Source organism: Lactuca saligna, chromosome 2, assembly GCF_052625555.1.
Source record: "Lactuca saligna cultivar CGN05327 chromosome 2, ASM5262555v1, whole genome shotgun sequence".
Lineage (NCBI taxonomy): Eukaryota > Viridiplantae > Streptophyta > Magnoliopsida > Asterales > Asteraceae > Lactuca > Lactuca saligna.
The window spans coordinates 159,867,620-159,884,119 of NC_136418.1; the positions used below are offsets into that span (position 1 = coordinate 159,867,620).

The following is a 16,500-nucleotide window of genomic DNA, read 5'->3' on the forward strand; positions in this document are numbered from 1 at the left end:
TATTATTTGAAAAACTTAGAAAACAAATAAAGGGGAAAGAGAGCATCACGAGCCATATTCACGGATGAGACAATGTTCAACGAAAGGACAAAGGGAATCATTCAAAATTGCCGAGATTTTGAGGATTTGATTTTCAAATTAGCGTCTATTTATCTTTAAAATCTCTTTGCATGGATGATTTGTAATTTGTAATTCAATTTGAAAGTTTCATTATTTTTTTTTCGGATTATTAATTTATTTCTTTTTCGGATTATTTACCGTACCGACCAATCATCTTATTTTAAAAGAAAAATGAACTTAAAATCATATAAAATTACTTCAATCATTCTTAGGAATCAATATTTGTTATAACGTGACCTAAATTGTAAAAAAAAAAAAAAAAAATACATGTGGACAAATGCTTAAAAGATGATAAGTGACAGAAAATAGTTGAACAACGACATGAACCAAGACTTTACAGACACCGTTATCATATCATGCGTGAAATGTGATGCTTGGGAAGAAGGTTCAATAAAGGATTCTCATGATGAACGAGAGGCAACGGTTTGCTCAGCTCTTGAGGGTTTGCTCAAAGAATTTGTTTTTAGATCAAGGGTTGCAGGTTCATACTACAGTTGTGAAATTGGGTTATGGGTTTGATATGATGATAAACAATGACCTTATAGATATGTATGGAAAATGTGGCAGGGCCGAGATAGCATGCAAAGTGTTTGATAGAATGCCTCAAAGAAACGTTGTTTCTTGGACGTCTCTTATGTGTGGATACCTAAATCAAGGCAATGCCAAAAGCTCGTTATTACTCTTATGTCGAATGGGAAGTTCCATGGTTAAGCCGAATGAGTTCACATTTTCTACCAACTTTAAAGCTTGTGGATTCGTAGGTGTTCCTGAGAATGGGATGCAGGTTCATGGTTGGTGCTGTAAAACGGGCTTTGAATGGTTCCCAGTGGTGGGAAATTCTTTGATAGACATGTATTCAAAATGTGGGAGAATCGAGGCTGCATCTCAGGTGTTCGATGAAGTGCCTGAGAGAAGTCTGATAACTTGGAATGCAATGATATCAGGATATGCAGTCGGACACATGGGTGACAAATCCTTGGATTTATTCAAGGAGATGCAGATACAAGGAAAAAACCCCGATGGGTTCACTTTCACAAGCACTTTGAAAGCTTGTGCTGGTCTTGGAGAATTGGAAGCTGGGAGGCAAATCCACGGGTTTCTAATTTCTACTGGTTTTCTTTTGTCACAACAAACAATCGTTGCAGGTTCACTTATTGATTTGTATGCAAAATGTGGGTCTTTACGTGATGCACAGAAGGTGTTTGATCAAGTCGAAAGAAAGAGTGTCATCTCCTGGACAACGCTAGTTGTAGGCTATGCTCAAGAAGGAAACTTGTCAAAAGCTATGGAGTCATATAATGCACTTAGAAAAAGCACCTTTCCTGTTGATGGGTTTGTTCTTTCCAGTGTGATGGCAGTGTTTGCTGATTTTGCTCTTCTTGAACAAGGTAAGCAAATGCACGCTTACATAACCAAAGTCCCATTCGGTCTAGACATCTCTGTGGTAAATTCAGTGATGGATATGTATTTGAAATGTGGTGTAATAGAAGATGCAGATAAGGTGTTTGAAGAAATGCCCAAGAGAAACGTGGTATCTTGGACAATCATGATAACAGGATATGGAAAACATGGTCTTGGTGAACAAGCGATTAACATCTTTGAGAACATGAAATCAGAAAACATTTCACCCGATGGAGTAACTTACTTGGCTATACTCTCCTCTTGTAGCCACTCTGGTTTAGTTGAAAAAAGTCAACAATACTTTTCAAGATTACTCAAGGACCCCACAATCAAACCGAATGTGGAACATTATGCTTGCATGGTTGATCTTCTTGGTAGGTCTGGTCGTTTAAAAGAAGCAAGAAATCTTATCAAGAACATGCTCGTGAAGCCAAATTCAGGTATCTGGCAGACATTGCTTAGTGCTTGTAAAATACACAAAGATTTGGAAATGGGACGTGAAGTTGGTGAAATTCTTATGAAAATGGATGATGTAAGTGTTGTAAACTATGTCATGATGTCAAGCATCTATGCGAATGCGGGTTTATGGAAAGAGAGTGAAAAGGTTAGAAAGTCGGTCAAAGTGAAGGGGTTAAATAAAGTAGGTGGTCAAAGTTGGGTGGAGATTGATAAATCGATTCACTTTTTCTACAATGGAGATGAGAGGCATCCATTGACATCAAGAATCCATGAAAAGTTGAAGGAAATTGAAAAGAGATTGAAGGAGGAAGTGCAATTTGCTTATCAAGTTAGGTTTTCATTGCATGATGTGGAGGAGGAATCAAGGGAGGAGAGTTTGAGGGTTCATAGTGAGAAGTTGGCTATTGGCCTTTTTTTGGTTCATAATGATGGGATTGAAAAGGAGAGGGGTTGTATCCGGATTTTTAAAAACTTGAGGGTTTGTGGGGATTGTCACGAGTTTATAAAGGGGTTGTCGAAGATATTAAGCAAAGTGTTTTTAGTTAGAGATGCTAATAGGTTTCATAAGTTTGAAAATGGTGAATGTTCTTGTGAAGATTATTGGTGACTTAATCGTTGTTTACATGACATGAACCGAAAACAAGAATTGTCATATGCATACCCAAAGATTGTTAGGTGATGTTTATTGTATTGGGGGCATTATCGTCATTTCATATCAACTTGTCTTCATCAGGTAAATTCTCACAAGAGCATTGGGACTTCGTTTGGAAGAAGTTTCCAAGACAAGCACATGATGTATAAGTTAATATCTGCAGGATTTAGGTGATACTGAAAATATGTTGCAAAATTTCTGGTAATTAGATTAGATTAAGAAAAGAGTTGTTTTTGTATTTATTCGAATTAATGTGTCTTATTTATTGACTTAAGTGGGCGGCTATTTTTTTTTTATTAGAGGAGGTATATCCTAAAAAAGTGAGGCATGAGGAGAAGTTATAATGCCTTGGTGATGAATCTCAATTTTATCTTTAATATTTTAAGGTTTGCCAATTTATCATAACAATCATCGTTTTATGTGGTTACAGGCGGTTTTGGCTTATGATTCCACTAAACAACAAAAAGTCGAGATAAATTCTATTTTTTCTAATATTTTTGGGTCAAACTCTAAGCTTGCTGGTTCGCAAAATGTTTTTGAAAGGGAGTGGTTGACATAAAAAACAATTTGTTTTCTGGGTTTGCTCAAATAAATTGAAAAATTAATTTTGTTATATGATAGAAATAGTGATTTTTGTAACTTATACTTTTTAATAAACATGAAGAAGTTATATATATATATATATATATATATATATATATATATATATATATATATATATATATATATATATATATATATATATATATATATATATATTAGGAATCATGAATTGTGATACGAGCCATCCATTAAAAACTTCAAATTATGTATGAAGAGAGTATTTTTTGCAGCAATATGCTGATTAAAGAATTGTGGCTGCAAGTTTTTGAGTAGATCACATTGTTGTTCATCAGATTCGTTATTTTATTTTTTTATTTTTGAATTAATCAATTAACTAATTTATTTTTAATCTTAGACAAATTTTTAAAGAATTGTGGTTGCAAGTTTTTGAATTATTTTGATACTCGTTTATATTTTGTAAATTGTTTGGCCTACCGTAGAACAAAATCTTGGCTACGCCACTGATCCTCACGATTTTCTCATTCCAAGTTCCAAATATTTAACACAGTTTCCATATCACGTATTATTTTTCTACTTGCTTTGAGCCAATTCAAACATTTTTGAAATTTCACGAATTACAAATAGAAGTTTTTTTTTTTTTTTTTAGAGAGAGAGAGAGAGAGGGAGGGGGGGGGGGGGGGGGGGGGGGGGGGGGGGGGGGGGGGGGAGGGAGGAGGGGGGTTACTATTGTTTCTCCTAGAATTGCTTGATTCATGCTATTTGTTATTGTTGTTGTTGTTGTTGTTTTTTATTCAAGTTTTTCTCTAAGGACGTTAGCTGTAATAATTATTCCTTTGATAACAACATAAACTCTATTTTTTTTTTCTCTTATTTGATTTAGAGATTTTTCATTTTCTATGGTTTGTTCTTTTAAACCTTCTTTTATTTGTTTGGATTGTTTTTCATTGTTTGCATATTCTTCCATTTGGGCAAAATCTTTGCCTTTATTCCCTTTAGTTCTATCATTTCCAAAAAAGATACATAAATCGTCGTAATGAGGAAATATCTTATTTCTTCATTTTCCTGCTTTTTTATGAACCTATTTTGTATCATAAAAGGTTAGCACATAAAAATATCATATAAATAGTTAAGAAGTAACAAATTACGTAAAAGTTTTAATGTTGTTAGTGGGTTTTATTAGCATCAAATACACATAAAAAAGATAGCGGAATAATCTCGTAACACTCGTCCCGAGAAGGTTCGTTTTTAACCCTAAATATGTTAAGTTTGCCTTTTTGTCTGTACGTCGTGCATACTCGAAGTGTCTGCATGGCCTACTCATGCATGAGAAAAGCGAAACTCACACGCGTACGCCGGATGTACACAGCAAGTATGCCACGCGTACCTTGTTCAGATCAAAACCCTAGTTTTGAGGTTTTATACCCTATATAATCCCCTTTATGGACCCAAGACCTTCACCCTCATTAGCCTCTACTTAAAAATCATCCCTCTAGCTAACCCTAAGTGTGAAGAGTGCACCTTGAGCTCACTTGTGTGTTTTGGTGGTGTTCTTGAAGAAGAAGAAGAAGAAGAAGAAGAAGAAGAAGAAGTTGGTGGGAATTTGGAGCTTGAAGGAAGTTTGGATGTAACATCCCAAAAATCGAGGCCAAAAATTTTACTTTTGATTAGGTGATTTATAAAATGGTTCATCAAAACATTGCCAAAATCATGTCAATACATAAAACCATAATATCATGTTTCAAAACCAAATCATCTGAAATAACAAAATATCAGAGTACAATCCCAGAAAACTCTAAGCGGAAATCATAAGTGTGCGTGTGTGATGCGCAGCTACACCGCCGACTCCTTCCCCTTGGACGAAGAGGTACTTGAAACCAAAACTGAAACTGTAAGCACAAAACTTAGTGAGTTCCCCCATCATACCACATACCATACAATCACATACCATACATATTACCTGGCAATTTTAGGGCGCCCATCCTACCCATATCAAGCCATTCTGGGGTGCTGACCTACCCATGTCAAGCCATTCTGGGGTGCTGACCTACCCATGTCAAGACATTATGGGGTGCCGACCTACCCATATCAAGCTATTCTAGGGTGCTGACCTACCATCCGGTCTATCTCAACCGAACACGGGGACTATTTCACCCCTACTACTAACACATAACATCATATCATAATCATGTTGTCAGACATATCTGGGGTGTCCGACCTACCCATTGGTCCTAATGACCGAATCATGGACTAGTCCCCTTCCACTGATACTATCTCATATAACATGGAAATTAGCAAACTAGCATAGTCGCATATCTAGCAGTCTAGCATACTCACATATCCAACAATCAGACCAGACAGTTATCACAAAGATAACCATCCCAACTAACAATTACTAGTAGGATGACCTTGGTGCCTTAGACCCACTCCTACTAGAAGGTAACTCACCTAGATGTCGTGTAGTGTCTGAACTATCCTCGGCGTGAAGGTCGGCTCTCCTCGACTCCTCAATCCCTACACGACAACCCTCAAGTCATCAAAAAGAACATATAACCCTAACCAGGGTCAATACCAAAACCAAGAAGAGTCAACATTGGTCAAAGTCAACACCTAGTTGACCTGACTCGCCGATTTGGCCTACCAACTCGTCGAGTCCATACTCCACTAACCATATCCAACCCCAGATCCACTCATCGAGTCTAGCAAGAACTCGTTGAGTTCTCCTTCATTCAAACCATCGGGACCATCTTTATCCGACTCACCGAGTTCTTTCTTGAACTCGGCGAGTTCATCTCCCTCGTAAGAACGTGTCCAGTCTACGACTCGCTGAGTTGTATGAACAACTTGTCGAGTCCATCTTCAAAGATTGAGAGATTGCCTTGGACCTGCCGAGTCTGATCATACACTCATCGAGTCTCATTATTCCCAGGTCCCTTTTCGCGTCTAAACATCTACGGGACTTTCCTCCCTAAGAACGGGTCCATCCACAGAAAGGATTTGGTGGTCATTACACTGCGACTCGCCGAGTCCCAAGAACAACTCGGCGAGTCCATCCTTGACCAACACTATACAGTCAATTTAGATGAGCCATAACACCTCAAAACCATAGATCTGGCCCCCTAATGTCCATTTCATACGTAAAGCTCCAAACTTGGTGCACATGCATGGGGGCTTTGGCTCAAAAAGCCATAAAAGGTGCTCTACAAGATGCATGGGGCTCTCATGGCCATAAAGTTGGCACCTTTATGCCATGAGACCCTTACAATGACTCCGATTTGAAGTTAAGACCCCAAATAACACTCCACAAATTCGAATATGGCTTGGAAAGCCCTAAATGTGACCAAAACCCAAGTCTAAAGATGAATAAACACATAGAAGGGCAAAACAGGGGCATTTTACCTTGATTGTGCTGAAAATGGAACTAGATCTCTGAATCTATAAGCCCCAACTCAAACTCTCAAGCTTCTTTCTTCTTCTTCAAGCTTCACAAACCACCAAATGCACCAAAAAGGCTTTAGAACACTCAAAAACGGCTAGGGTTACGACACTCAGCTTTCTGGGGGTAATTAAGGCGATGGAGGCTGAGATAAGGTGTTTAAATAGGGTGCAAACCCTCAGATTTAGGGTTACACTCAACCAACACCTACTCACCGAGTCAGTCCCCCGACTCGTCGAGTAGGTTACTTAAACTGTCCGCGGGTCACGACTCTACTCGACGAGTTAGGCCTCCAACTCGTCGAGTCCCAGAGAAAACACAAAATACTTGAATAATAGGCATATCAGGAATCAGGTGTTACAAATCTCCCCCACTTATCTTAGACTTCATCCTCGAAGTCTGCTGCTCGATCTTGAAAAAGCTTGGGGTAATGCTCCCTCATCTCGTCCTCCGGTTCCTAGGTCCATTCCGAGCCCTTGCGGTGTTGCCACTGCACCTTTACCAGTTCCACCATCTTGTTCCTCAGATCCCTTGACTTCCTTTCAATGATTGCCACTGACCGCTCGATGTAGTTCAGGATGTCATCAACCTGAATATCCTCTAGAGGCACCACTATCAATCGTCCACCAGACATTTCCGCAACTAGGAGACATGAAAAGTGCTATGAATCTGAATGAGCTCGACTGGCAGATCCAACCTATATGCTACCTTGCCCACCCGGGCCATAACCCTGAAGGGTCCAATATACCTGAGGCCCAGCTTGCCCTGCTTCTTGAACCGAATGACGCCCTTCTATGGCGATACCTTCAAGTGCACCATATCCCCGACTTGAAACTCCAGGTCTGACCGCCTCTTGTCGGCATAACTTTTCTGCCGACTCTGAGCAATCTAAAGCCTGATGGATCTTCTCCATAGTCTTGAGTACCACTTTGCTACTCCCCATGACTCTTTGCCCAACCTCTCCCCAACATATCGGGGTCCTGCACTTCCTCCCATACAACATCTCGAAAGGAGGACAACCGATACTCGCATGATAGCTATTGTTATAGGAGAACTCAGCCAACGGAAGGTAAGTATCCCAACTACATAAACACACGCCCGCAGCATATCCTCCAGAGTCTAGATGGTCAGGTCGCTCTGACCATCCGTCTGCGGGTGAAAGGCGGTGCTAAAATGCAGTCGAGTACCCAGTTCGTCATGAAACTTCGTCCAAAACCTGGAAGTGAACCGCATGTTCCTGTCTGAAATCATTGAAACTAGCACCTCCTACCGCACCACTACCTCCCGGGTGTAGATGTCGGCCAACTTTTCAGCCGAAATACTCTCCTGAATCGGAATAAAATGGGTGCTCTTGGTAAATCGATCAACGATGACCCAGATCGAATCCACCCCTCGCACGGTCCTGGGAAGCTTCATAATGAAGTCCATAGTACTATCCTCCCATTTCCATAACGGGCTATCCAACGACTGGACCTTGTCGTGTGGTCTCTTGTGCTCAGCCTTGACCTTCCTGCAGGTCAGACACCTTTCCACAAACCTAGCTATGTCCCTCTTCATACAGGGACACCAATAATCGAGACGAAGATCCCTATACATCTTCATCGCCTAGGGATGGATGGAGAACCGGGATTTGTGCCATTAATACCTGGTGCACACCCCCATGATAAGGGACCCACACCCTACGGTGAAGAGTCAACAATCCCCGGCTATCATAGTCAAAGGAGGAAACCTGCTCCACAGTTCACTCACTTTTCAGATGTTCCTCCTTCATGGCCTCCTGTTGGGCCTCCCGAATTTGCTCCAACAACAGAGTTACAACTGTCATCCTCAGACAGATGTCCCTGATCGGTGCTGCCTTGTGGCTAAGCGTATCGGCCACGACATTAGCCTTCCCTGTGTAGTAGAGGATCTCACAATCATAATCCTTCACCACATAAAGCCACCGACGATGTCTCATATTCAGATTTATCTGGTCCATGAGATACCTCAGGCTCTTGTGGTCCATGTAAATGGTATAACGAACCCCATAGAGGTAATGACGCCAAATCTCGAGGGTGAAAGCAACAACCCCCAGCTCCAAATAATGCATTGGGTAATTCGCCTCGTAAGGCTTCAGCTGCCTCGAAACGTAAGCTATAACATGCCCCCTTTGCATCAATACCACGCCCAAACCCGAGATGGATGCATCACAGTATACCACAAATTCCTCCATGCCCTATGGCAACGCTAAGATTGGCACCTCGTACAATCTCTGTCTCAACGTCTCAAACATGACTTGCTGCTCAGGCCCCCAATGAAAGACCATGGCTTTCCTTGTCAGCCAGGTCAGTGGCACGACTATCTTGGAGAAGTCCTGAATAAACCTCTGATAGTAGCCTGCCAGTCCCACGAAGCTCTGAATCTCAAATGGAGACCCTGGAACCTCCTACATCATCACGGCCTCCACCTTGGCCGGATCAACCGAAATCCCGTCCTGGTTGACAAGGTGCCCAAGAAAATGCACCTCGTGCAACCAGAAATCACACTTGGATAACTTAGCATACAAGCTCTCCCTCCTCAAAGTATCCAAAACCTCTCGCAAGTGCTCCTCATGTTTCTCTCGCGTCTTGGAATAAACCAGGATGTCATCGATGAAAACTATCACAGACCGATCCAACATCGGTCTGCACACGCGGTTCATGAGATCCATGAAAGCGGTAGGATCCTTGGTGAGCCCAAAAGGCATCACCACGAACTCATAGTGGCTATAACGCGTCCGAAAAGCAGTCTTCTGCACATCCTCCTCTTTGACCCTCATCTGATGATACCCTGAACGCAAACCGATCTTGGAGAACCAAGATGCTCCCTGTAGCTGGTCAAAGAGGTCATCAATGCTCGGAAGTGGGTAACGATTCTTCACCGTTACCTTATTCAGCCCCCGATAGTCTATACACATCCGATGCAACCCGTCCTTCTTCTTCACAAACAGAATCGGGGCTCCCTAGGGCGAACTGCTCGGTCTAATCAATCCTTTGTCTAACAGCTCCTGTAGCTGTGTAGATAACTCCTGCATCTCAGGGGGAGCCAACCAATACAGTGCCTTGGCTATCGGAGACGCACCAGGGACTAGGTCGATCCTCAACTCTAATTGACTCTCCAGAGGTATCCTAGGCAACTCCTCGGGGAATACATCCGCAAACTCTCGTACCACGGGCACATCGCCCACTACCGCTTTACCTGCCTCCCGGGTATCCATAACATAGGTGACAAATCCTGCGCAACCCTGCTGAAGGTAGCGCCTAACTCTCACTGCTAAACATAAAGATGGTCCTCGATGTAGCCTTTCGCCCTGAATCACCAACTCTCCCCCACTTGGGGTCCTGATCCGCACCAACTGCTACACGCAGTCAATCACTACCCCATTGGGGCTTAGCCAATCCATACCAATAATAAACTTGTTCCCCCGCAAAAGGTATGGGAACCAGATCTACCAGGTAACGCTCCTCGAACAGTCTCAAAACACAATTCGGTAGGCCTCTGATGCTCGCACTGATCGGTCGTTCGTAATCTTGACCTCTAGAGGGCAATCCAACATGTCTGCAGACTCAGGAAACTTCTTGCTAAGCGCAAAAGAGACAAACGATTGGGTAGCACCCGAATCAAACAATACCTGAACTGGGATACTGCTCACATGGAACGATCCTAAACAGAGCACATACATAACATATCAAAATCACAACAACATTTCATAAAAGTGTAAGAAATAAATCATACTTGTCACCACATCGGGTGTAGTGCGTGCCTCCTCGACTATCAAATGAAATGCTCAGCTCCGCACCATTGGAGCCTCTACCTTGGCCTTTCGGCCATTTGTAACCCATGCGAGGCGGTCCAGTCAGCTGGTTGCTCATATTTGTATGCTTGTTTGCTATATTGTGTGTTGGTACTTTGGGGGAACTCACTAAGCTTTGGATTACAGTCTTTAGTTTATTGTTTTAGGTACTTATGAGGATTGTGGGAAAGCAAAGGCATGATCGTGCACATCTTCCGGTTTTATGTCACTAGGTCTTGGGACAAATCTGATTTTGAAATAATGCTTTTGAAACAATGACTCTTTTTGTAAACAATGTTGGTTAATGGTTGATTTTGAAAATTTTAAATTTCTTTGATTTTTGGAGTGTTACAAGTTGGTATCAGAGCCTTGGTTTGAGAGAATTGGATGAACAATTGTGTGAATCCAGACTCAAACAGGGAACTGCAAAAAGTTTTTAAATGGTTTTCAAAATAACCAAGGAAGGATGTGATGTGTATGATCAGTCGGAGTAAGATAGTATACCTTAACTTACCCATACTATTATTTAGTATGATATGGTAGAACAACATGCTAGTTGTAGGATAGGAATCTTCAGGAATTGTATGATAGAATTGCCTGATGTATAATGCCTTATTTCCTATAGAGTTTTCTTGCTTATTGTTGTAGGACTCTTTCGGGTGTGAATTGACTATTAATTAAATATGTTAAGTCACATGCTACATGGGTTAATAATTTTAGAGTGAATTATTTGGTCTTATGACACAACTCTTGTATGATTCCAACAGTCTAAGGGTTGAATCTTTTAATATAAGATTATTTAAGTTATGTTACATGTGATTGTATTCATGCAGTAGTTAATAGGCACCAATGGGGTCGTTTGACAGTTGATAGTAGAGTAAGGTGTAGATCCTAGGATAGCCTAAGGAGTATGTAGTACTCATGATGTGTTTTCTTGCAAGTGTTGGAAGTTCCATGGATAAGTTATGTAAGAAGCCGGCCAGTTGATGAATGTTTAGCATTTCTCTAGGGAGTACAAATGGGATGTATGTGTATTCTAGTGTGTGTTGTTAGGGTTGTTGTGATGATCTTCTAAAACATATACAGATAGGTGTAGAAGATAGTATGGGCGTGTACTACCGGAACCACAAGACCCGTATGCGTAACAGGGAAGTCACAACCCCTAGAGTTCATTATTTAGAATAACTCTTATGGTATGAAATGCGCCTTATTTGATATTTTCTGGTTTATTTTTAGTATGATGTTCATGAGGGGATCCGGATCAGGAGCCAGAACGAGTGACCAAGATAGGTCGTTTATGACTGAGGATGAGATTAGGGCATTGATTTCTTCTGAGGTTGTGACTATTGTTTGGGGAAGATGCCGGAGATGTTCGTATCTATCAAGATTACCATGATTGAGTACTTTGATGATCGTTACACTGCAATTTCTGAGGTTTCTATTTTTGTAGCAACCACGACCCTTGCGGCCGTCATGGTTCGTGGAGAGAGAGAGCCTTCTAGTATCGGGAATTCGACAATACAAAGCCCCCAATGTTCAATGGGGTTCAGGACTCGATCATTGCTATGAGGTGGGTGTCCGATGTTGAGGGATGTTTCTTTACTTGCTCCTGTCCTACTGACCAGAAGGTCAAATGCGCCCTAAAACTTTCTAGTTGGGGGCACAGGATTGGTGGAGGTTGGTTACTAGCTGTTACACTCCGGAGCAAAGGGTTGTTGTATCATGGGAGCAATTCTCTGAGATGTTTCGTACAAGATATGTTCCATTGGTTGAGAGGGAAAAATTAACCCAAGAGTATTTTGACTTGAGGCATGGGATTGAGTCAGTGACGGAGATCACCAAGATGTTTACTGAGAGAGAACTATTTTGTCATGATTTTTTTGCTTTTGAGCAAGCTCGGATGATGCGGTACTTGATCATGATGAAGACCATAATCTTCCAGTTTGTGTCTACTCAACATTATGGTACACTTATGGAGCTACAGGAGGGTACTAGGAGGTGGGAGATTTAGTTGGAGCTCCAGACGAGGGAGCAGAGGTAGGCTCTGGTGTAGTTGCAGCCTGTGGTGAAGCAGTTCAAGGCCGCTGATGTAAGATCTGGGAGTCAGAGGGTCCGCACTTGTTGCAAGTGTGACAAGGTTCATGAGGGTCCTTGTCGATCTACTTTTGGGTGCCAAAAATGTGGCAAGGAGGGGCATTACGCCAAGGACTGTCGCCAACATGTTTTCACACCGACCACTAGTATATGTTATCGTTGTGAGGAGGTTGGCCATATTAAGGCCAATTATCCTTTTCTCACTACGGGACCGACACAGGCTCCAACGCCAGCTACTTTGAGGATTATCGATAGGCACCAGGGTAGGGCGGAGCCCTCGAGGGATCGAGGTCACGCTTTCCAGCTCACGGTAGAGGAGGTTAGGATGGCGCTAAACGTCGTTACTGGTATCTTTCCATTTATCATTAGGTCAATTATTTTATGGTATGCTTATGTTTTTATTTTTGATAGGTACATTCTTACTGAATTTTTTGCTTGCTCTTGTGTTATTCAACTCGGGCGCGATTCGGTCCTTTGTATCTCAGTCTTTTAGTAGGGATTACGATATTAATGAGTTTTGAGCATAACAAACAAATTTTCTATGTGTGCATGAAACCTTATAATTATTGACCTACGTTTTCTCTAATTGAACATACAACTTTGAAAATCAAAAGGAAAACCCTAGGAAACCTATACTAATTTTGAAAATAGTAACTATGGTTAGAGTACATACCTTTGATTTTTATTGATGAATAACAAGAAACCCTTGTATTGTTGAAGCTTAGAGAGCAAACACCACAAATGTCATGCCTCTAGTAGATCACACCCAACACTACCAAGAGGATGAAAGAGGAGAGAGGATAAGGGAGCTTGGGAGTTTCAGATATCTCTCTAGGGTTATGAGTGGCCGAAAATTCTAATGGCTAAGGGTCTATTTATAGTCCAACATGGATGCCCTGGATAACCCTAACCTGAATATAATAATATTATTTCAAATTGGTAATTATCTAACTCGTTATTTATCCACATGAGATAATCTAGAAATCCTATATTATCCATATGAAAACCTTCCAACCCTTCCCTAGGAAGGTTCTTGAACTTCTTGTTCAAGTATTGAACAATTACACTTTAGACCCTATAGTTTTAATTAATTCTTTTAATCCCAAAATTAATTCCAATATTTTTGATTAAATATTAATTAAATATATCTATTTATAATTAATATATTATTCTCATAATATATTAACAAATTATTTATTTCAATTTATTAATCAAATAATAAATTCAACCTCTATCTCCAAAAGTCATCCTATCTAGTTGCTAGTTTTGAGGGCAACCCAAAATGACTGTGCTACTATCAGTTCAGTATATACCAATTATAGTTATGGGCTTAGGCACCTAATCCAATAGTCTCCCATTTGGATAAGTCTAATAACTATAGTTGCCGGTATAACTTCTAAACTGATCAGCAAATTGTAGCTCTTAAATGTTGATGTTGAACTCTGACCTAGTCAGTTTCGTGTCCTAAGATAAGTGATCACATAATCCTCCATTATGCAAGATATCATGCGGAAAAATGACATGGAACAGAATCAAATCTCATTGTTTAATACTTTGTTTCTCAATTTCTGATTTATAATGACAAAGAACAACTAATCGAACACATCAATTTAGTCCTGGTCGGGCCCATCACTACAAGTCAACACCAAATAATCAAGGGGCCCAAGATATCACTTTTTCCCATTAAGGCAAAAAGGAACAGATAAAATTTGACTTATATGCTTGTACTATTTACTCACCAAATCATACACAACAATACGTTTTATAACATCAAGTTACTGATGCGTTTACATATCATCAATGCACAATTGATTTGTAAACCATGACTCATATATCTCCGTTTAAATATTATAAGATATTATCATCTCAGTATTACTCGTGATAAATTCCATGAAGTAGTTCTCTAAGCGTGGGTTAATCCAATACTTAAATCTCTATTTCAAAGTACTCATAAATATTGTAGCAAAGCCATTGCTATGTCTAAAACTAATCTACAACCAATTCATGACAGTCTTGATTCATTACTTACTTCCAAAAGTATGATCGACTGTGGATGTTTGAATAATCGAATTATTCGGGAAGTAAAAACTAGTTATAAAAGAATATACCCTTGCTAGCATGCAATTGGAGATATACAACATAAAAACTAGTTAGATGAATACCTATTTGTTGTAGCTTGTAATCCTTGGCCTTTCAAGAGCTTAGTACCTCAAGTGTGATATCTCTAATGTGTTACAAATGCCAAAATCAAGAGGAGGCTTATGAGGGGGAGGTTAGGAAGCACCAAAATCAGCTAGGGTTTAACTATGTAAGAGAGTAGCCAATTTTAGGGAGCTATGTAATAGGGTTTAACTATGTAATAGAGTTTAATTTATAGTGTGGAATCCTTAGGGTTTCATACATAAAACCCTAAAAACTAGGGGTGTGTATGGGGCGGTTTGGTTCGGTTATTGGTCAAAACCGAACCATAACCATTATGATTGGTTAATGCATTTTCATAACCATTGGGTATGGTTAATATTGATTATGGTTAATGGTTTTTGTTGGTTAACGGTTTTGGTTAATGGTTAATATTGGTTAACCATAATGTTCAAAATAATATAAATGTCGAAAGTATAGTTGCATAAAAAAATGAAAAGAGAATACAAAAAGTCCTCGACACCAATGTTTGTAACCTAACTTATAGTAATAGAATAAAATGTGTACATTTGATACTCAAAGTGAGATAATACATAATCACATTCAAAATCAAAAACATTCAATAAAAAGTATAAAACATTAAAAAAATTAACATTAATAACTTCATATATTGATAATTGATATTAACATAAAATAAAGTCAAACATCCATACACATTCAAAGCGATTAAATCAAAAACTATAAAATAAAATAACTAATCATTTATATTACGTGTTATCTGGATAAAAAAACAATCACTTATATACATTCAATGTGATTAAGTCAAAAACAGTAAATAAAAAAAGACAATTTTAAAAAAAAAAAAAAATACATTCTTAAAATATCACGAAGTGAAGAAGAACCAAAACTTAACTTACCTAGAAGTATTGATTATAAATTAATGAAATCCTTCAATAGAACTATAAAGTCAAAACAATTTTTGATTAGGATTAACGGTGTGAGAAACCTCCAATTATGATTATAAGCGTGAAGATTAAACTAATTGTGAATAATGTTTACAAGTTATACATTAGTCGATTAGGAATTACAACATTAATCAATAATCTCACTCAATGCATGATTGGAAAATTATGTGTGTCTGCATGATCTGCGTGATCATCCTTTGATGGTTTGATTGCACGTTCGTCTCTTAATAAGTGATGATTAATGAATTATATTTTGAAATTTTAATGGGTCTTAAATAAGTTTGTCTATATTATTTTATATATAATCCATAATTTTTATGTATTAAAATATAAAGTTAGCGGTTCGGTTAATAATGGTTCGGTTAACCTATAAAACCATAACCGAACCGTTTGTTATCGGTTAACAAAAATTAGAAACTGAACCAACGGTTTTTAAAACGGTTCGGTTATTATGGTTCGGTTATATTGGTTAATTTGGTTATGGTTCGGTTTTCTGGTTATTATGCTCACCCCTACTAAAAACTATGGTATTCAAATGTTCCATATGATACGCCCTTTTGACTAACTTCTTCATGGACTCTCTCATAGATTTAGCCCATCCCTAATCAACATGGAACATTAGCCCAAACTATAAATATTACTAATTTACCTAATTAGTCCCTTTAAATTTAATCAGTCTCTTTTGATCACTAAATTAATTCTTGATCGATACTAATTAAATAACATGATTTCTCAATTAATATATTATTCTTATAATATATTAAAAAATAACAAATAACCTCTTTCTCAAATATCCATCCTATCAAATTGCTCTAGTGAAGGTAACCTAAAAGGACCATGCTACTATCAGGTCCAGTACATA

The 16,500-nt window shown here is 39.2% G+C and overlaps 1 protein-coding gene across 1 annotated transcript; it reads left to right on the forward strand.

Moving 5' to 3' along the window:
- The first annotated feature begins 363 nt into the window (after nucleotides 1–363).
- Nucleotides 364–3,009, forward strand: LOC145032403 (Tetratricopeptide repeat (TPR)-like superfamily protein). Its single transcript, XM_078981195.1, has one exon. It carries the CDS (start codon nucleotides 524–526, stop codon nucleotides 2,585–2,587), a length of 2,064 nt encoding a protein of 687 aa, XP_078837321.1. The 5' UTR covers nucleotides 364–523; the 3' UTR covers nucleotides 2,588–3,009.
- Nucleotides 3,010–16,500: the final 13,491 nt, after the last annotated feature.